Source organism: Elaeis guineensis, chromosome 10, assembly GCF_000442705.2.
Source record: "Elaeis guineensis isolate ETL-2024a chromosome 10, EG11, whole genome shotgun sequence".
NCBI classification, from domain to species: domain Eukaryota; kingdom Viridiplantae; phylum Streptophyta; class Magnoliopsida; order Arecales; family Arecaceae; genus Elaeis; species Elaeis guineensis.
The window spans coordinates 40,629,911-40,652,829 of record NC_026002.2 but is presented as its reverse complement, the minus strand read 5'-3'; the positions used below and the strand labels follow the sequence as shown (position 1 = coordinate 40,652,829).

General features: G+C 38.3%; 1 protein-coding gene across 1 annotated transcript; it reads left to right on the top strand.

Annotated features, from left to right (window-relative positions):
• Positions 1-1,602: 1,602 nt before the first annotated feature.
• On the top strand, positions 1,603-20,941 carry LOC105052287 (MACPF domain-containing protein CAD1). The gene is made up of 7 exons (XM_010933054.4): positions 1,603-2,668; positions 13,953-14,191; positions 14,277-14,472; positions 14,573-14,650; positions 18,665-18,848; positions 18,945-19,108; positions 19,923-20,941. The coding sequence occupies exons 1-7, from the start codon at positions 2,414-2,416 to the stop codon at positions 20,553-20,555; spliced, it is 1,749 nt and encodes a 582-aa protein (XP_010931356.1). The 5' UTR covers positions 1,603-2,413; the 3' UTR covers positions 20,556-20,941.
• The last annotated feature ends 1,978 nt before the right edge of the window (positions 20,942-22,919 follow it).

The following is a 22,919-nucleotide window of genomic DNA, read 5'->3' as shown; positions in this document are numbered from 1 at the left end:
ATTTTCACCCTAATCTATCTACATAAATTTGAAAGATTTTGCTACGATACTTTTTTATAATATTTTATTATAAAAAATATTTTAGATACTATATATTATTATTTTTTATATATTTTATTATTTTTTTAAAAATAATATTTTATTTTTTTCTCCTTCCTTTTTCCTCTTTCTGCTTATAGCTTCACCGCGCCCAACCCCTCCTCCCCCATGGCCCGCCACTCTTCCGAGACACCACCATCCCTCGATCCTCTGATGGTTCGTGACTCCTTATGCCCCCTACCTCCCTCCCGTGGCTCCTCTGCAGCACCACCAAGCCCCCCAATGCCTCCTCCGTTTCTTCGCACCACCTCCCTCCCCCCACCCTTATGACCCACGTCTCTTCCGAGCCCCCCTCTACCAACACCCCCAGTGGTCCATGACTCCTCCGTGCCACCCCCACACCCCCCTTCCACACCTCCTTCGCACGACGACCCGAGCCTTTTGTGTCTCCTTCGCTCCTCTATGTCCCCCTCCCCGACAGCCCATGCCTCCTCCGAGCTACCACCACCCCTCTAACCCTTCTGGTGGTCTGCGACTCCTCCGTCCTCTTCTTTCGCCTATGGTGTCCGTGCCTCCTTTACCTCTCACCCATCCACCTATAGTCCAAGCCAACCCGCGACCCACCTCGGCCCATGGCTTCACCACGCCGTAGTTGCCACACATCTTGCCCTTGGCGGCCCATGGCTTCTCGAGCCACCGCCGCCGCCCCCCAACTCCCAACAGCTATAGCTCTCCTCCGGATGGCTTAAGCAGAAAGCAAAGATTTTTTAGAAAAAAAATTAATTTGATTATAAAATAAAATAATTTTAATTTTTAAAATATTTACCGTACCAATCATGTACATGAATAATTTATCGAACTGAAATCTAAATAATCTATATTTAATCTGATAATTTAAAATAAATAAAAAAATAAAATTAATCTTTGCAGCGTCTCAGCAAAATTCAAATTTGAAACCCTTAAGTTAGAACTTGATCCCGTGGGGCAGAAATTTGAAGCTCTAAACAACCTCATCTGATCCCCGCCATCTATACCTTGACGGGCAAATCAAGCAGCTAGACCGTGAACCAACAAAGCCTGCGGAAAGTTAAAATGCTGACGACAAGCAAATGCTCGTACATTGCCCGTGTCACATTGCGTGGTGGGCAAAATGAGAACTTGGCTGCATTGGATGAGGCTCCAGGCTCACGCATCCAGAGTGGATGGACTGCATATGTCATGATGTCAAATCTCGGACTCTTCCAGCTAAAAAGACATGCGACTCTCCAGTCGCATCAATTAGTCGCATCAATTTGTAAGAAGAATCTCACTTTATTTGTTCACTTAAAATGGAAACGCAGAATATGCGTAAACTGATTCATGAAAACTCGCTATTCTTATTTACCAAAAAAAAAAAAAAAACTCGCTATTCTCTCTAACAACTAGTTCCAAAAATGCGTTTGCGTCGAGTGGACATATACCATCAGGATCTTATTAGGTGGTGGTCAGTGACTGAAAATTGCTGAAGTTAGCATATATACAGGCGGTCTCCATGCCTTTTACGCATAGCTCTTGCATGTATGCTTCTCATTGTTCCATGCGCAGGACGCAATCTTTAAATAGATCTTGCATTCGTCTTCATATTCTTCCCTTCGTCACACCCCTCTTGGGATTAGTCAAAAGATAGTGTGCGGTCCAGCGATTCCCATCGATCTAAACCTCTTATCCGGAAAAAGACCTTTCCCCAAAGTCAATCCACAGTTATATATGAGACAGACCTCCCCTCCAATCCTCCAAGAGTAGCTTCTTGGAGCTGGCCTGATGGGAAGCGAATTTAGGTCTTTCTAGCCTCTAGAGTCAAAGGAGTCCCTCACATTGAGGAAGTTTAAAAGGTTATCGGAATCCTTCTAGCTTTGACTCCGTCCATCCTTTTTCCAAATATCTTCTCATTTAGTTGTGGATAGCGACATCCGCCGTTTGGAATTTAGGGCTTAAGGTTTTAACTTCTACAAAGAAGGGAGAAAGGCGTCTTGTTTCCCAAGATCCAAGAAATTAAGCCAGAAAAATTGCACGGAACGCCATCGCTGATGGAAAATATTCATTCTTTAATCATTCCTGCCAACCCCAGTTGGAGAGTTCGGTCCTAGGATCTTTTTGGATTTTGATTTAGGGTCTAAGGTTTAAACTTTGAAGAAAGGCGTCTTCTTTCACAAGATCCAAGAAATTAAGCGAGAAAAATTGTGAGGAACACCATCGCTGATGGAAAAGATTCGTTCTTTAATCGTTCCTGGACCCCAGATATGGAGAGTTCGGTCCTAGGGATCATTTTGGATCTTAATTTATGCTTAGGGTTTTAGTTTTCTAGATTCTTGATTTTGTCTGCAAGGTGGTGAGGATGGAGGAGAATGCGGCTCTTCGTGCCATTCAGAGTTCGATCGAAGCTTTGGGTAAGGGTTTTGATGTCAACTGCGACACGAGGTTGCTTTACTGCAAGGGGGCTGCTGGGTCGAGGCTCGTGGAGGTCGATGAGGTGCACACGAGAGATCTGGTGGTGTCCGACAGTCTGGTGGTGCCCAATGTGTCGAGAGATGTGAGGTGCTCACGGGAGAGCGGCGGGCGGGAGAGCACTGGCGCTCGCGGTTTCTATGAGGTCTGGTGTTAACTCTGCTTGACTTCCCTAATTTTTCCCTTTTATTGGCTTTGATTGTGTTCTCCTCGATGTTATCATCCTTACTAAATGCCATTGCATCATTATTCGTGTACTGATGCTAAGTATGTACTTGTGAGTGAATTTAGTCTATAAAAATTGTGAGCTTAATATGCTTGTGGTTGAATTGGTTATTTTTTTTCAGAATACAGTGATTCAAGTTGCAGAGAATCTTACTTTCAGTTCTGTTATGTAAACCAATGTGAATTAGAAGTGTCTAATAATCATGAAAGATTGGAAAGAGGATTTGTAACTTCTAGATATTAATTCAAGGAAAATTGCTCACATAGCACTGGATTTGTACGGGATTATGTGTCTGTTTTTAGGGACCCTTTTGAGACCACCAGCAGCATATATAGAAACACAATCCACTTGGCCATCGATTACACTTTAGCCGTATGTCAACTTTTTCGAATTTAATGTGGAAGTGTTTGAAGAATAAACTATATACTGCTGTTGCATATGCATTATATTTTTCATTAGCCATTTTAATATAACCATGTTTATATCTCGGTGTCTGTTTTAGTCATGTAAGGTCCTTAAACTAGTTTGACTTAGTAGAAATCATATTTTTAGAATTAACAGTTAAACTTCTATTGTTAAACAGTGTGTTCTTGTGGGCACATATGATAACTAAGAAGAAAAGAACAAGGGTCATTTCATGGTTCATAGTCAAAAAGAGTAACAAATGCATGTAAGTTGTTCTACCAAGTGCATGGTGTATGGCGGACTTGTTCAAGGCATCATGCAATAGGCACAGCCAATAATCAACTCAAAGCTGGTCCCTTTTCCAAGTGGAAGCATCATAATTCATGCATCAGAAGTCACACATGACTTTATAAAGCACCATGATGAAAGAAGTTAGACTGAAATATTGAAGCTTGTGGAATTATTCTAGAACATCCGTTATAATTTTTAATGACCATTTTTTGCAGCATATGATCAGAATGGTAATTACAAGTTATTTTGAAACTTAAACATCAAATCTAAAGATGCGCCATTGGACTGAGCTGACCTTATACATGGTTAAAGAAAAAAAAAAGTGTTGGTAAATGATGCGTGTCGTGACACACCAAAATTAACCCTACTCACTATTATGTAGAAGGTGAGTCGGGATCGTATCCACAGGGATCTTAGTTGATTGTTTCGAAAATATAAATAAAAAAAAATAATAGATTGTAAGAAACTAAGAAAGAAATAAAGAGATTGCAATAAAAATATTTTTCATTGATTAAATAAAAAAAATACAATGAAAAAGAAACAAAAGTTTGATACAAGAACAACGAAAGCAAGTTGATCTTCTAGCTGTGCTTGATAGTGGATACGTCTCCTTGAATCCTTCGTCTTCTTCCATGCAGACAGCGGCAGGATGGTTAGAAGGCTTGGTCTAGGAACTCAAAGGAAGAAAGGTAAATGGAAGAGGGTATGTGGAAGAGAAAGGATAGCGGCACTAGGATTACGACATCTTTTAGATTTTTTGGGATGTGGAAAAAGGATTTATGGAGGAATATGGTGTCATGCTACGGTTAGTACCTCCCCTAGACTTATGAAGAAGAGAAAGAGAGATGGGGGCAGCAGCTTGGAGAGAAACTTCGGCATTGGTTTGCTTGGAGAAGATAGAGGCCCTGAGGTTCTATTTATAGAGTGGGGAGGCTAGGATTTCATGAAAAGAGAGGTGGGAGTGTGAATAAGGACCCTTAGATCAAGCCTATTGTTTCTCCTCCATTGATCAATAAATCGTGTTCACACTTGATCTTCATTTAGAGGAATCTTTTAATCTGAACCCTTGATATTTAAGTCGCGTTCACACTGGAATGGGAGCTGGTTGCCTGATTCACTCAAATCTGATTCGATTTGAATCCAATTTGAATCGTATGAACTCAAGCTCCCCATCACCTGCAAAATAGACTAGAGAGCATCAAATTTTAATAAAATAACATCAATTATTAGAATATTTAGTGCCTCTACCGGTTTAAATTAAGTATTCATCACATCCTCCAACTTAAATTTTTACTCGTCCTCGAGTAAAATAGATACATTAGTATTGTGTACCAAATTATCTTTGAATCAAAAGTTATCTTAGATATTCCCAACTGTAGTGGATATCCGGTTAGACCATTAATGAGATACTTCATTGGATTATCAATTCGATCTAATTAGTGATTGAGTATTAGCCATAAAAATTTTTAGAGATTTTCTTTCATCGACTCTCCACTTTTCTCTTTAAATCCTCTAACTTAACGTGGGTTTGGTGTAGTGTCTTTTTGCAGTTTATTCTCCTTATTCTTTCTCTTCTTTTTTTTTTCTTTTTTTTTTAGAGAAATATTTACATGTACAGTTGGTGCAATGTCCTAATCCTTTAAGCTTTTTAATTGACTTTTATAACAAGTTTTAGGCCAATAACTTTCAAATCAGTTGGCTTTAGGGCATTAGGTGTAAAACATCCCTCAGACTTACTAACTCGAGTCAAAAAAATTACGAGTTAAAACTAATTATACAAGAAGTTTCTTCATATTGTCACTTTTTGACGTGAATAACAATGCTTACTTAGGCGAAGGGGTTTGATTACTTAGTGAGAAATACTAAAATCTTTTTTTTTTGATCAATGATTAAGGTGGATTTTTTGCATACTTTGACATTTTTCACCCATAGCCGTATGAAGCAGATTCTTCATTGAGGTAGGTGGAAAGGGGGTTCTAGATCACTCCAAAATTTAGTCTGGTATAAATTCTACCATTAATTGGGAGTCCTTAATAATTTCTTCCTTGATATCTCTAAAATTATTTAGATTGTTAATCACTCATTGATTAAGGTGCCTAGTTAACTTCAAATCGGGAGAAAATCCAGATATACAAAACTAATTATTTCTGATCATACTCGAGGACTTAATTAAATTAGTTATTTTCTCTTCCCAACTTAATTTTCATTGTCCCTAATGGAAGAAAAAGAAAAATAAATGTAAAAGGAGGGATACCACCTGATTTGCTGTTGTTTGCAGGTTCTTTCATGTTTTCCAAAAACCATCGTCAGATGTTGATGATGTTCTCCCCTCAACTTAGCTAGTCATCCTTATTAGATTCCTACAAAATAAAAAAAATTTGGATAACTGAAAAAAATAAAATATAGGGTTGCCTCCCAATAAGCGCTAAGTTTAAGGTCTTCTGTCAGATCAAACCAAAGTTCAATTATAGATTGGATCCTGCAATTCAATTGAGTCAACTTGTTCGCCATCTATGATTTCATCCACATAATGTTTCAATCGTTGGTCATTTACTTGGAAGGTATTTTCCTGTTTAGGATCTTTGATTTCAATTGCTCTATGAGGGAACATCTGAGTTACGACATATGGTCCATCCCAACGTGAACGGAGTTTTTCAGAGAATAGTCGCAACCTCGAATTATAAAGCCACATTTTTTGATTAGGTTCGAATATTTTTCGTGAAATGTATTTATCATGATAAGCATTAGTTCGAGCCTTATAAATTTGTGATTCTTGTATGCTTCATTGCATAGATCTTCTAATTCGTTCAATTGTAGTTTTCTATTACTACCTGCATTTTTGATGTCGAAATTGAATTGCTTTATGGCCAAAAATATGCGGTATTTTAGTTCTACCGGTAGATGACAGGCTTTTCAAAAAATGAGCCGATAAGGAGACATTCCTATCGGGATTTTGTATGCAGTGTGGTAGGTCCATAATGCATCGTCTAATCGTCCAGATCAATCTTTTCGATCAGGCCTAACCATCTTCTCGAGAATTCGTTTGATCTCCCTATTGGAGACTTCTATTTGGCCACTAGTTTGGGGATGGTATGGTATGGCAACTTTATGAGTGATTCCGTATTTCTTCATTAAACTTTTAAAGTGCCTATTCATAAAGTGAGCATCTCTATCACTAATAATGGCTCTTGGGCAATCAAATCGACTTAAGATGTTCTGTTGGATGAATTTGATTGCCACTTTATGATCATTCGTTCTGGTTGCCATAGCTTCAATTCATTTAGATACGTAATCTACCGCAACCAAAATATATTCGTATCCGTAGGATGAAGGAAAGGGGCTCATAAAATCGATTCTCCAAACATCAAAAACTTCCACGACCAATATGGGGAATAGTGGCATCATGTTTTTTTTAAAAATATTTTTCGTCTGCTGACAGCGCAAGCACTTAAGACAAAATTTATATGCATTCTTAAACAGTGTCGGTTAGTAAAACCCATTTTGTAACACTTTAGCGGCTGTTTTTTTCCCACTGAAATGTCCCTCGCATGCATGAGAGTGACTAAAAGTAAGTATACTTTGATACTCACTCTCAGGGACACAGCGTCGAATCACTTGGTCAGGACAATATTTGAACAATTCGGGTTCCTCTCAATAATAATGTTTGACCTGTGAGAAGAATCGATCCTTCTCCTGTTTTGTCCAATGGAAAGGAACTTGTCATGTTGCCAAATAGTTAATGATGTGGGCAAACCATGGGATTTGGTCAGAGGAGATTGCAAAAAGTTGTTCGTCGGAAAATTTCTCCTTGACTTCATCTGTACCTATCGTATGATCAACTAAGATTCTAGAAATGTGATCAGCGACTACATTTTCGGAATCCTTCTTGTCTCGGATTTTTAGGTTAAATTCTTAAAGCAGAAGGATCCATCTGATCAATCGCGATTTAGTATCTTTCTTTGAAAGCAGATGTTTCAGAGCCGCATGATCAGAATACACTAGAATCTTAGACCCTAATAGATATGAACGAAATTTATCAAGGGCGAATACCACCGCTAGTAGCTCTTTTTCTATCGTGGTGTAGTTTAATTGGGCATCGGATAGAGTTTTGCTAGCGTAATAGATCACATGTGGCTCCTTGTTGATTTTTTGACCTAAGATGGTTCCTATTGCGAAATCAGAAGCGTCACATATAATTTCAAATGGAAAGGACCAATCAGGGGGTTTTATTATGGATGCTGTTATCAGGGCTATTTATAATGTGTGGAAGGCTTGTAGATATTCTTCATTAAAGACAAATGGCGTGTCCTTAACTAGTAGATTGCACAAGGGTCTCGATATCTTACTAAAATCTTTAATGAAGCGTCTGTAAAATCCAGCGTGACCTAGGAAGGATCATATTTGTCGAACCGAAGTAGGGGTGGTAGTTTTGAAATGACTTCGATTTTGTCTTTGTCTACCTTAATCTCTTTTTCAAAAATAATGTCTCAATACGATTCCTTTTCGAACCATGAAATGGCTTTTTTCTCAACTTAAAATCAAATGTCTCCGTACAGCGCTTAAGAACTTTGGAGAGGTTATGGAGATAATCTTCAAAGGTGGTTCCAAATACGGAGAAATCTATGAAAATTTTGAGATATTTGTCCACCATATCCGAAAAAATGGTCAAGATGCATCGTTGAAATATAGCAGGTGCATTGCAGAGTCCGAATGGCATATGTCGAAAAGTAAAAGTGCCATAGGGGCAAGTGAAGGTGGTTTTCTCTTTGTCATCCGGAAATACAGGTATCTGATTGTATCCTGAATAATCATCTAGAAAATAGAAAAAATGTTGACCCGCTAGCGTTCTAGGATTTGATCGACGAAGGATAATGAAAAATGGTCCTTCCTAGTAACGGCGTTTAGTTTTCTATAGTCAATGCATACTCGCCAGCTAGATGGTGTGCGAGTGGGAAGCAATTCACCTTCTTCATTCTCTACCACAGTAATACATGATTTTTTAGGTACTACTTAGGTGGGCTTGATCCATTTATTGTCAGATATGGGATAGATGATTCCAGCATCTAACCACTTTACCACCTCTTTCTTCACTACTTCCCGTATGTTTGGGTTCAGTCTCCTCTGCATGTCTCAATGGGGTTTGGCATCTGCCTCGCAATGAATGTGGTGCATACAGATGGAGGGGTCAATTCCTTTTAGATCGGCAATGGACCAGCCGATAGCCTCTTTGTTTTCCTTCAGAATGTCAATCAATTGTGTTTTCTGATTCGGGGTCAAGTCTGATGCAATGATCATCGGGAGGGTGTCATTAGGTCCTAAGATTGTATACTTGAGTGTGGCCGGAAGTGGCTTTAATTTTAGTACAGGTGGTGATTCTAATGATGGTGCTGTGAGTGTATTGGCTAATGCGGGCAATGACTCGTACTTGATTGTCCAAGGGGGAGTAGTTTTAGCATTTGATGTATCAACTAGAATATTTACTTCTTCGCTTCCTCCCTCCATATCACAATCATCCACTCCAAAGTGCGTCAAGTGGGTGTCTCAAAAATCATGTACAAAAATCGTTGATGTTGCTTCCTCAATGATGTCCTCGAATGTATCTATCTTGAAGCAATTATCAGTTAATGGTCCCTGGGATGCACTAAACACATTCAGTCTCAGTTTCTTATTCTCAAATGATACGTCTATGACTCCTGTCCTATAATTGATGCACATGTTTGCCATAGCTAGGAAGGGTCTGCCTAAGATAATAGGAATTTGCCTTGAATTGCTGCTCAATTCCATGTCAAGGACTAGAAAATCAACTGAAAAATAGAACTCATCTACCTTAATCAAAACATCCTCGATCATCTCACGTGGTGTCTTAATTGATCTATCAGCTAACTGTAAAGTGATCGACGTGGGTTTCAGTTCTCCAAATCCAAAAAGTTCATAAATTGAGCTAGGTAAAAGGTTCACACTGGCCCCTAGGTTCAGGAGAGCTTGCTCGATGTGAAAGTCCTCTATAATGCAAGAAATGGTAGGGGTACCAGGATCTTTAAGCTTTAGAGGGGTAGCGTGCTGGAATACAGAGATAGCTTGTTCAGTAAAGCATACTTTCTTTGAAAGTTGTAATCGGGATTTACGTTTTTGGCTACATAATTTTTTCAAAAATTTTGCGTGAGCTGGGACCTGTTTGATTGCATTTAGAAGGGAAAGATTAATTTGGACTTGCTTAAATAATTCTAACATCTCGTCAAGTCTTTCTCCCTTCTTATCTGCAAGAGTAGGGGCCTTTAGAGCACTCAAAAATGGGACTTTAGGCAAGTAAGGTGATTCCGATGCAGTTGATCCATTCTCTACTTTTGGGTCCTCTTTGTTCTTGGGTGATTCGGGCTTGGTCAGAGGTCTAGGGTTGGTCTCATTGGTTTTACTCGTGTGTTCAATGACCTTCCCACTTTTGAGAGTCATGATTGATTTAACGTGTTCAGAAAATTTTTTTGGAGCATTGGAGCTCTCAACCATGAATTGCTCTCTCGGATTGCTCTCAGGTTGGTTAGGTAACTTTCCTCCTTCTCTCCTACTGAATGTGGTTGCTAGTTGACTTATTTGGGTCTCTAGCTTAGCAATGGATTACATGTGGGAGTTAAGGGTTTGGGTGTTGATTTCTAATCGTTCTAGCATTTTTAGAATCTTCTCCTCGAAAGCTGAGCTGTGACCAGTGGTAGACGGTTGAGGAGCACTTTGGAACTGATGGTATGGTCCATGCTTATATGTCGGGTCCTGATAATTGGGTCTAGGTACAGCAGGGCTAACCATTGGCTGTGGTCTCTAGAAAAAATTTGGATGGTTTCTCCAGTCGGGGTTATAAGTGTTCGAGTATGGATCATTTTCTGGTCTACGAGCTTGTTGAGTTTGAGCTTGCTGGATCTGCTCGTGCACAAACTCAGGAAATTGATGTGCGGTTGGGCATTTACTAACAAAATGGGTCGGGCTTGCACCCAATGCATAAACATTTTGGACTGGGTTAGGTAGAATCGGAGAGTGTCTAGTATTCAGAAGACGGTCTAATCTTTGGGATAACTCATTTACCTTACTATGAATATCCATAATGTTTTCAATTTGATAGATTCCACCTCTTTTTTATTAAGATATGGGTTGTTCTCTAGAGGTGGTAGACATGTGATGCAAAGAGTTCTCACTAAGTGTTTCAAAGAGTTGCCAAGCCTCATCCTCACTCTTTAGCATGAATATCCCACCACACGATGCATCGATTATTTGTCGGTGTTTCTCCGATAGACCATCGTAGAAATACTGATCAAGTTGCCATTTGGGAACAACGTGGTGGGGGTATCTACGAATAAGGTCCCTTAACCTTTTCCATGTCTCATGGAAAAATTCACCATCCAATTAGAAAAAATTAGTGATGGTTTTTCTAATTTGATTTGTTTTTTCAATTGGAAAGTATGTTTTGAGGAACTCTCTCTGAAGATGGTCCAAAGTTGAAATGGTTATGGAATCTAGGGAGTTTAACCAATGCTTGGCTTTGTCCTTAAGTGAAAAAAAGAAACAATTTCAACCTGAGGGCATCATCGGAGAAGTTTTGGATTTTTACTATGGAGCATATCTCAAGAAATTCGTCCAAATATTTGTACAGATCCTCGTTCGTCAGTCCATAGAATGATGGTAGCATTTGAATAATGCTGGATTTGATTTCGTATTGTGCCGCCTCCACAGGAAGAGGTTGGATACATGGTGAGTAGGTATAAGATGAGAGAGTAAAATACTCCCTCAATTGTCGTGGTGGGTCAGTCTCCTGTTTTGGATCCATGGTTTTGATTTGGTTTGTTCGAATCATTTTTTCTAGCTTTAGGTCTAATGGGTGTAAATCAGGTTGTAATGATCGGCGTCCTAGCATGCACCCAAAAGATCTCACTGAGTTTTAATTTCAGCAATTTATTTTTTGAAAAAGAAGATGAGAAAAGGAGGGGGAGAGAAAAGAGTTCTAAAGAAGATAACTTAAAGAGTTCTAAGGCTAAGAAAAGAAGGAAGAATTAATTAAGTTTGATATTTTTACTTAACAAACAAGTGGTTTAATCAATCCTGACTATGGGTTATCCTAGATTTAGACAGCTCCTAACTACCAAGGTCTCCTTCAAGCACTCCAAGTAGCAGACTAGTCGCTCAACTAGCCAGGTAAGTGTAAGGTTGGTGGGGGGTCTCTATATTCTTTTTATATTATGTTATCTTTAAGCAAGAAGGAATAAGAGGTAAGTTTTAAATTAGGTTAATTAGGTATGAGAAGATCTAGTGAATCTAACTAAATGGAAAGTAAATTAACTAACAATAAAAGGCAAATTACTAATAAGCAAAGTAAAGTATGAAAAGTAAGGTACAAGAGAAGGAAATAATCAATTAGAAATATAAAGCAGTAAAGCATATAAGGCAGTCAAACAATCTAAAGTAAAAAATAAAAACCTGATAGTGGATACGTCTCCTTGAATCCTTCGTCTTCCTTCATGTAGACAGTGGTAGGATAGTTGGAAGGCTTGGTCTAGAAACTCTAAAGAAGAACGGTAGATGGAAGAGGGTATGTGGAAGAGAAAGGGTAGCGGCACTAGGATTAGGATCTTTTCTAGATTTCTTAGAATGTGGAAAAGAGATCTATGGAGGCATATGGTACCGTGCTAGGGTTAGTACCTCCTCTAGACTTATGAAGAAGAGAAAGAGACATGGGGGCAGCAGCTTGGAGAGAAACTTAGGCGTTGGTTTGCTTGGAGAAGATAGAGGTCTTGAGGTTCTATTTGTAGAGTGGGGAGGCTAGGATTTCATGAAAAGAGAGGTGGGAGCATGAATAAGGACCCTTAGATCAAGTCTCTTGCTTCTCCTCCATTGATCAATAAGCCGTGTTCACACTTGGTCTTCATTTAGAGTGATTTTTTAATCTGAACCCTTGATATTTAAATCGCGTTCACACTGGAATGGGAGCTGATTGCCTGGTTCACTCAAATCTGATTCGATTTGAATCCAATTTGAATTGTATGAACCCAAACTCCCCATCACCTGCAAAATAGACTAGAGAGCATCAAATTTCAATAAAATAACATCAATTATTACTATATTTAGTGCCTCTAACGGCTTAAATTAAGTATTCATCAGTAAAGCTGCTTCATATTAAGGGCATATCAATTTGTGCTATAGGTTATTATAGATATTTTGTAGAATCTTATCTTTGACATGGAGACCTTGTCTGTATCAGTTCTGGTTGATTGATTCGGTGGAAGGACATAACTTTTAATAGAATTTCATATTTGGTACATTAGTTTTGTAATATGACAAAGTAAAGTTTGTAGATTGCAGCTTTGTACTAGCTAAGCCACATATATCAGACTTACTATTGTTGACCTTTTTGCAGCTTTTCAGGTTTCCTTATGCCTTCTCTTATGGAATGTTAATCCTTGTTGGATTCAATGGATACTATTGAACAAACAAGATGATGACCTCCTTCTATGTGTCATAAAAATGACATGGCCACCTCAAATAATTCTAGGAAATAGATTACCATACCTTTGAAACCAGGAGAGGAACGCGAGCAGTAGGATTTTGTCTTGATTGAGGGAACTATAAGTTTTATGTTGCTTCGTGTTCAAAGTGGCAGAGGATAGAGTGAATGGATTTCAAACCAAAATTTACAAGCCTTCCTTCTAAGCTCAAATCCAGAAGGAATTAAATAAGTCACTAATTTTTCTGGAAATAGAGATATTAAACATGCTCAGCATGGGAATCCAACACTCAAATAGTAGTTGCAAAAATATGTGGGCCCGAGTAACATGTTCCAAGTATTGAGCCTGATTATTTACTGTTGTTTTTGAACTACTATGCTTGATAACCTTTCATTTAAGAGACAAGCCTACAGTCCTTGATGTCGTTTCCATGCCATCTTCGCCTTCTGTGTACACTCCAAACCGATGAGTTTCTTTTAAACCGGTCAATTCGCTAACCTTCAATCTTCTATTCAACAATTGAAAAATGGGATATCCACGTGTCCAAAACAATAGGACCAAAACAACACATAATCCTGTTAAAAGCATCCATTCACCTTGACTTTGGAGAACTACTTTTAATGGATATTGGTCATTGAGGAGAAAGGAACACTATCAATGTATTGCTTGTTTCAGCGGTCAGTTGTTTTGACCATTGTTCAGAATCTCCCAATGTCCATCCTCCCTCCTGGCCTTTCCCCTCCTTGTCACTTCATTCATAAGGAATGTATTTTCTAATTTGACATGTAGGCAGACCATGAAGTCATGTTATTCTAATATTTCCAGCTCCTCTGTAACAAGGAAAGAGTTGCAAGTGCTTGTGGTTTGTAGCAGTTATCATCCTGGCTACATTATTTTTCAAAAGTCACAATGTTTTTTGCTGTATTTATATTATATTCTGCTTATTATATGGTGTAAGATGTGCTATTTGCATGCTGAGTATCATATCTCGTCAGTTATGATTTTCCCCCTATGAGTGAGTGCAGATGGCAGAATATTTTAACACAAAAGCTCATCTACTGGGAAATTTTCCCATTGGAAGTTTTAATACTGCATTCAGTTTTACTGGGTCAAAGAAAATTGATGCTGCGGCTACAAAAAGCCTTGCAATGGAAGGGATGTTCATTCCTTTATGTAATGTTCACTTGAGAAAACAACCTTCATCATTACGAGAAGAGGTCAGGCATGCCGTGCCACTTTCATGGGAACCATTGTCTTTAGCAAGGTAAATTAAATATACATAATCTGTGGTGAAAGACCGCAAAATTTTTACAACAATGGAAGACCTTCAATAGTTGTGCTTGTTGCAGATTTATTGAGAGTTACGGGACTCATGTCATCACATCCATTACTATTGGTGGAAAGGATGTGATTTATGTCAAGCAGCACAGCTTGTCACATTTATCATCCATGGAAATAAAGAACTACATCCAGGACATTGGAGACCATAGATTCTCAGAAACTGAAAGGTCTACAAGTTCAGGTCCCTTGAAGCTGAAGGATAAGGCTAGTGCTTTTTGTTTTATCTCTTGGAAACTGCTCGTCAACCAATTAATTGGCCTGTGTTGCACATTGGCTTAACATATTTGTAATGGATGGATTTCAGGCTGTGGATTCTTTTGTGTTCAACAGTCAAGGAATATACCCGCAACCACCCAATGCTCCATATCTTGCTGCAAAGGAGGTAATACAACATATTTAGGTGGCATTTGGCATCACTATCATTTATTTTATTTTCAATAGAAAAATAAAAAATTTATTTTATTTTAAAATTTTTAAAAATATAAATATGTTTGTCGTGGTCAAGTATTTTTAATAATATAAACATGATGATGGTGCTCGAGGTGGTGGTAGCGGTGGTAGAGATAATGATGGTGGTGGTGGTGGTGGTGATATGGTGTGCCACAGGATTGTGGTTGCAGTGAGAATCGTGGTGAGGGCACCAACAATGTGGTGGTGGTGGTGATGTGGCATAGACATGGTAGAGGCAATAGTGGTGATCAAGGATCATCGAACCAGAATCGGACCCTGTATCGGCGAGCCGGGGGTATGGTTCGGTATGGATCCATACTGGTCCATGCCTGGCCGAACCGATAGGGTAGAGGAGAGAGAGAGAAGAAAGAGAGGAAGAGAGAGATAGGGGGAGAAGGAGAAGGAGAGGAATTCGAGCTCTTGCCAAGCTTGATAAGGGCGGAGGGAAGGAAGGAGAGAGGGAGGTCCTTATTGGGTGTCCGAAGATTGTCGGAGGCCTTTGGATGGACGGCGATGCTGCCGCGACATGTCTAACGGCCGGCAAGCCAACGTCGTTCTCCAGTGCGAAGCAGGGGTTCGCCCCTATTTTGTATTTTTTTTGATTTTTATCACGTGAAGTTGGCAAGCAGTTCAACCAAAATTATAAAAAAAATATGGCGAAGTCGGTAATTACGTTGCCAACTTCGCGCGATAAAAGCCAAAAAAATGTGAAATAGGGGCGAACTCCTGTTTCGCATTGGAGGAGGGCAGAGGTCCTCCTTTGGCCTCGATGCTAGCTTGGCGGCCGTTGGAGATGGCGTCGCCATCGTTCATTCGGTGGCCTCTGACAGCCTTCGGACACTTGGTAAGGATCTCCCTCTTTCTCTCCTTCCATCCCTCCACCCTTATCGAGCTCGGCAAGAGCTCCGGTGGCCTCTCTTCCTCTCCCGCCCTCTCTAGTTTCCTCTCTTTCTTCTCTCTCCCTCTGAGATTGTTGCTATGTTGTTTTGTATGTTGGAATCGGACCGATTTCTTCCCGCTACAGTTCGGCACGGCCTGACCGTTTAGTTTGGAGAACGATGGTGGTGATAGTGATGTAGTGGAGGTTGCAGCAACAACGATGGCGGTGACGATGATGGAGACAATGGCGGTGGTGATGATGGACTGGCAATGTTGGTGTTGGTGGAGATGACAGCAGTAGTGGCGGCAATGATGGTGTCAGGATGGATATAGTGTTAGTGGTGGTGGTAAAAGACATGAGTTTTTTTATTTTTTAAAATAGTGAAAGTAAGAATATTATATTTTCATTGTTTCTAGAAGTAATAAAAATGACTTTTGAGAAATAGAATATAAACACAACAACACCAAACATGTTTTTTGCATTGATTTCTGTTATTCTATTTAAAAAAATCAAAAAAAAAAAATAATGGCGATGCCAAGTAGGCCCTTACTTTCGCATTCATATTTTACAATTTTTGTTCTATCTTTGACTTACATATGCATATAAAGGTTACAAATTGCTTCCATTTTCTTGACAACAATTAAAACTTCTTTACCACCACAAAATAATTATGACCGGTAAATCAAAAAAAGGGGAATGAAGTTAGTGAATTATGGAAATTGTTCTTTTCTAAGAAGATGACATATATCACCATCTTTCCTACAATTATATGCATGCAATATAAGAATTGCAGTAATATTATTATGCATAAAAATTGCAGTATGGAAATGGAAACCAAACCAAGCTGGATGACATGTTTGTTTGATATATGCTCTATATGTAAATTACAAAACTACTATTTAATGATCAGTATTGGCGGCCTATATGGTTTTTCTTGATTTAATATATCTATCTGTATTATATGAGGAAAACATTTCCCTATAAGAAAAACTATATTAGCATTGCATATCTTTGTTAAATATGTATCAAAATAATATGTTGTTAATGTTTATAACTCTTTTTGGGATGGGTATGAAATATCTTCTCCCAAAGTGTATATTGCTATTGCAGAAGTGATTAGAGGAAAATGCCTTGTCAAATGTTGGTTCTCTTCATTTAGATAAATAAAATCAACTACTGGTAGTGGCTGGATATGTAAAAGGGGTGTTATTGAAAGTAAATACTTGATGTCTCAAAGGAGGTCTCCTTTGTGGCCATGGCCATAATGATGGTTTTCAAATCCATAAGCATACTTCAGGTTCTTCTTCTTGCTTGGAATTCTCGAGAGAAACCAGCAGTTGGGCCTTACATTGCAAGTTCTTGTAAGAGGTGGATCAGCCACCTCCGAGAGAATTACAGCTACCTAGCAATTGTCCAAGTCCAAAGACTATCACAAGCTAAGTGATCTTGGACCACTGAGAAACTTGCATTTTGAAAATGTGGTATGTTTGCTGTGATTGCATGCTCATTTGTAACCATTCAGCACCCAATGTGTAGCACTTGTGTGTGACCAATGAATTCATATAGGGTAATCACATGTCACAAATGTGATGCTTGCAACCTTGTCCCAATTTGACATGAGTGATGCCATAATCAAGCTTGTGCTGATGGTATAATGGCCACAAGCAGACAGGACAAAACATGTAAGGCCTATGGCCAGACAATAATCTTCACCTGCCATGCTTATGAATAATCCTGCACAGCAATGCGCCACATGTGCACAAGACACAACCTAAGTTTATGATTGACTCGATCCAAATTGATTTGATTTAAGAAATGCATAATTAGTTTGATGGAGTACTACTCAAGAAAGAAGTTTTGAATATCTCACCATGTGTTTTGGAACTAAGCTCCCGATCAAGCACACATCACACTATGCAAGTTTGCCAATGAAGTTTGATATTTTCCTCCTCCAAATATTGAACCTTAAAATATTATATTAGCTCATATAATACCACATTTGTAACATTATCATAAAATTGACCTCAATGTTTGAAAACTTAGTTTTAGGTTTGGCTATGCAAAAGGAGTTTTACTAACAAATTCTGCAATCTCAACTGGAAAAATAATTATAGAGATAAATTAAAAATAAAAAGAATTAAATAAAGAAATGTTGGATTAATATAGATTATATTGTACTGGTTGGGCCCTTTAGAGATAGATTTGTGATTGGGACTATTAAAAAATAATATCTCATTATTTTGAAGGCAGTAAATTGATCCTTTTTTAATGCAAATTTGCGAAATCTTAGTTTAAGCTGAAGAAAATATTTTCCAGCTTAATCTTAAGAAAAGAGTTCTCAAAGCTTGACTTGTCTTTTATGAGTTAGGTCTCCCCTTTTTGTCATAAAGAATGAAGAATGATCCAAAATGACACTAACTACCTCTCTAGTATTATAATACAGAGGCTTTTAGGTGGTGTTGCATCCTTCAAGTATGGTCGCATATGCTGTTTGCTGGATACATCTCTACCCTCCATCCTTTCTTCCTTTAAAGCTTCTCCTGGTTGTAATAAATGCAACCCACTTAACTTAAGGTCTTGCTGTAAAGGGTAAACAGGAGGAGATTGCGCATTAAAGTGGGAGCATATTTATAAAGTTACCTGGATAATAAAAAGAATCTTTAATTAAATGGAGACCACAGTTGTTCACACTTTCTCCACATGCATTGTATGTACCAGACATTAGTATACATGATTTGAATTTAGCCCTCCTAGTAAATTACTGTCAATTTTGGCTAAGATTAGCCCAAACTGCCAGAGCTGTCCTAAACTAAATTCGTCGGTTTCAGCAGAAACCTAAAACCTAATTGCTCTTGTTTATATTATTATCAGTCAAGGTAGTCAAATGGACTTTTGTTCAATGTGGTTCGAATATTCATTATTGTGCTTATTCTTAATGAGCTTAATGATAATGTAAAGACGTGCTGGAGAAAACTCATGGCTCACATTTAAACCCTGGCAGTTTTAAGTGTCGAGGTATGCTCTAATGTTTGAGCCTCCATTTTTCTCATACAATTGTTGATGCAGGATGTTACTGTCATTTTCAGAAGAAGGGGTGGAGATGATCTAGTCCAAAGCTATACCAAGTGGGCAAGAACTGTCTATTCGGCTCCTGATGTTATTGAAATTACCTTCTGTCCAATCACTTCTCTCCTTGAAAGCATGCCAGGGAAGGACCATCTCATGCGTGCTATCAACCTTTATCTGGAATGTATGTCTCACCCTTACACATGTTTGTTTTTTTTTAAATTACTCTCTCATGGGATCCTTGTTTGCCTAACCTGAAAATATTCTGTATCATTTGCAGATAAGCCTCCAATAGAAGAGCTGCAATATTTTCTGGAGTTTCAGGTCCCCAGGATATGGGCCCCAGTTCGCAATGAACTTCCAGGACATCAAAGAAAAGAGCCAGTCTGCCCATATTTGCAGTTTAGCATTATGGGGCCGAAGCTTCAGGTCAGCCAAGAGCAGGTGCGCTTGTCATGAGCACATAGAATTGAATAGAGCTATTAGGAACATTGGGTTGATACTAGCTTCTACTATTGAATGTTAAACTCCATCTCGGGGACATTGCCTCAATTTTTCTGTGCCCTTAATGATATGTAAATGCTATAATATTTGAATTTCATAACCAATTGATCAGTAATGACTTCTACTAAAAAGTGTGATTTGAGATTGATAAAGCTCTGTTTCTTGATAAAATGGACTAGAGCAAATATTCTATATCATTGCATATTTTATTTGTCAAGTTGACTGTTCATGTGCGGTCCTTATTATCATACCTGCTTTGAAACTGTGATCGTATCGTGGTATATTACAACGTCTAATATGCTGCCAGTCTATGCTATGCTATCTTTGTGCTTGTTAAGCCAGTCGAGAAAATTGGCATTACTTCTTTAGACAGCATCTACTTACGAGTCAGTTATGTTTCAGAAGGATCATTTGTTATCATCATCTCTCAGCATTAACTGTAAATTCTGAGTCCTATATAATACATATTAGTAATTGGTGCATCTGAATTATCGACCATCTGGATCTATTTAATATAGAAACGGCCATGGGCATGTCGTCACTAACAATTTTTTGTGGCAGTAGGTACCCTTTCTTTGTACTGAAGCTTCAACCGTATTTCCTTTTGCTTTCCTTCTCCTCCACTTGTACCCCAAGCCAATGATAATTTTAAATTTTTTACTATACAGAGGATGCAGTGTTGTAATTTTGTTTTGGCAATAAACATTCTTTTTAATCCTTTTTTTCCTGTGATACCATTTGAATAATTATGCAGATATCAGTTGGGCGTAAGCCTGTCACTGGCCTAAGATTGTGCCTGGAAGGAGCCAAGCAGAACCGGCTACACATTCAGGTCCAGCACCTGGCATCTCTCCCAAAGATTCTTCAACCTTATTGGGACACCCACATAGCCATTGGTGCGCCAAAGTGGCAGGGACCTGAGGAGCAAGATAGCCGGTGGTTTGAGCATGTGAAGTGGAAGAACTTCTCTCATGTCTGTACAGCACCAATAGAGAACGATGAGACTTTTCTTGGTGGCATCTCTGGTGCGTATATAGTCACTGGAGCTCAGCTAGGAGTTTGGGACTTTGGAGCGAAGAATGTGTTGCACATGAAACTTCTCTATTGTAAGGTACCTGGATGCACCATAAGAAGATCCCTGTGGGACCACAACCCAGCTTGTCCAGACGACAAATCAAGGATACCGTCCGTGGGAGATTCTACAGATTCAGTTGACTCAAGTTCAGGCTCGAGAGATTTGGGGAAACTGATGAAACTTGTGGATACGTCGGAGATGTGCAAAGGCCCTGATGAAATACCAGGGCACTGGTTGGTGACTGGTGGGAAGCTTGGAGTTGAGAAAGGGAAGATTATATTGAGAGTGAAGTACTCTCTGTTGAATTACTAAAATCAGTTGTTTCAGTTGCAAGGATGGTGTCTGTTATGCATGTAAACTATGGTAGTTTGCTGGGGGTTAAGTTAGTGAGATGAGGATTTGGATTTTGTTCGGTGGTGTTTTTCATATTCTTTGCACTTCATCAAATTGTACAGCACTGATGATGCTGAAGTCTGAAAAAGGTTCTTTATGGCCAAGCAACTTTCTTTGGAAGGTTAGTTGGGGAGAAGACCAGGATGCCCGAACATTGTTGTAGAAGAGGGGAGTGATGTTTATCCCTGAAGTTGCTCAAAATTATCTCTTACCTTCTCAACGTAGGACCCAAATTGGTTCTCTGTTGCCAAGGTCTTAATTTAATGCTTCATCTTGCATGGATGGTGGTTTCCGAAAGATTTCAATTTTGGGTGTTACGGAAAGATCATTCTAATATTCAGTCCTTTTTCATGCATTCTTTTTAAATGAACTTTTTTTAAAAAAAAAAAAAATTGAGTTGCTATTTTCTCGAGTTCACCTAAAGCTGTCGGTGGAAGATCTGATTTAATCGAGACCATCTTATCTACCTTGAGGTGCTTCAAAACTGTTTGCATCATGTTAAGACATGAGACTATAAATGGAGTATAAAGATTACATGGAGATGGAGAGGTCTTTTGGCTTCCATTGGCAGGGCAATGGATTGGCTCGATTGACTTCTCTAATAATTAATTGAAGGGTAAGTTAATATTAATTTCTTTTGCGTGATGTTTCTGTGCTTCGATTTCAATGCCAACATAAAGAATGGAAGTTGGCTTGGCGGCGTTAATCCAAAGCGTTTTTTTGCAGTATAACATGGAGATATTTATTTCTAGATTTATGCATGTATATCAAGCAGGTTAATTCATGATGCTCAGAATGGTTCAATTTATAGCGCAGTATTATAACCATTTATTTCATGTGACTTGTCATAACTCCAATTCTTCCTTCTCTACCTGCTTATAGTTATATTTATTTCGAGATTTATGCTTAATGTTTTTTAGCATCCTCAGCGTCAAGAGGGCATTTAATGATGACAACGAATTAGGATTTTGATGAGGATTGAGGGACACGTTGCAAAAACCCTCATATCTCATGCAACCTCCGATCATTTTTTTATAGTTAAATTAGAGGTTAGTTTAGTTGTCCTACTCCTGTTCTTAAGGTTAATTTTTGAAGGACAGAATCCAAAATTTTGGACCTTATAATTATAGTATGAGTGGGCCTTTATGTCTCTATCAGAAAAGATTCCAAAAAAAATTACTTGAAGTAAGGGAAGAAAAAAAAAAAAAGAAGGGAAGATTTGTGTGTCACCCAGTAAAAAGTAAAAAAAAAGGGGGTAAAAACTCGTCAGACTTGTATAAAAAAAAAAAATGCCAAGCACCCAATTAATTTATGAGCTCAGCCAAATTTGACTTTGCTCCTTGTAATATATTGTACTAGAAGAGGCAAACGATGTTGAGTGACAAATGACAAGCATCCGTATGTCTGCAGAACGCTTCGTCACCCATAAGCGGGCTAAAATAGCATTCTAATAAACACATCTCTGACCCGTATGATGATGACGCAGGATTTTTTTTAAGATAATATATTTTTAATAAAATATTTTAAAAATATCATAATTTATAGATTATTTACGAAACTACCGTAAGAAGGATACGTCAGATAAATTTATGGATTCAACTTATGAATTTATAGTTTATATAGATAATTTATCGATTGAACCCATAAATTCTCTAGTCCATGTGGATTAGATGTACGAATTTTGATATTTGAATTCGTGGATTAGAGCCACGAATTGATTAAATGGATTCGTGGGTCTAACCTGAATTCATGGGTTCAGCCACTTCAATATTTTTTTTTTTAAATTTGAACAAAATTCATGAGTTGAACCCACGAATTTTTGTATTCGTAGGTTCAACCCACGAATTCGAGAAATCATAGGTCCAACCCATAATTTTATTGTCTTTAAATCCACCCCCAATCCTTCTTACTCCTCATTGAGATTTTCAGAAATTTTCTTGTATTGGTGCATTTAGTCCACAAATTTTGATCCCCCTTCTTAAAACCAATTATGGCTTAAAAAAAAGTGAAATTTTGTCGAAAGGAAAGAGAGCTCAAATAGAGAAAAGAAAGCAACTATCTCGTAAGTATGAAGAGTCCTTTTTTTCTAAATAGTGATTGTAGTGAAAAATTTCAATCAAACTTTTTCGAAAGAAAGTTGTAGGAGGTAGAATAGTGGATTTAAATAGTTTTAGTGATTTTTGTATTAAATTTTTGTTTGAAAGGATGGGTTGGCTATCTATGATTACGCTCAACAAACCAACATATCCTACTCTGATTCACTATTTTTATAATAATTTTAGT

Bases quoted from the DNA above. Each gene is read 5' to 3' on its own strand.
- LOC105052287 (XM_010933054.4), top strand. From the start codon at position 2,414: ATGGAGGAGAATGCGGCTCTTCGTGCCATTCAGAGTTCGATCGAAGCT. The intron at 14,192-14,276 runs GTAAATTAAATA...TGCTTGTTGCAG, and splicing joins GAACCATTGTCTTTAGCAAG to ATTTATTGAGAGTTACGGGA. The intron at 14,473-14,572 runs GCTAGTGCTTTT...GATGGATTTCAG, and splicing joins CCTTGAAGCTGAAGGATAAG to GCTGTGGATTCTTTTGTGTT.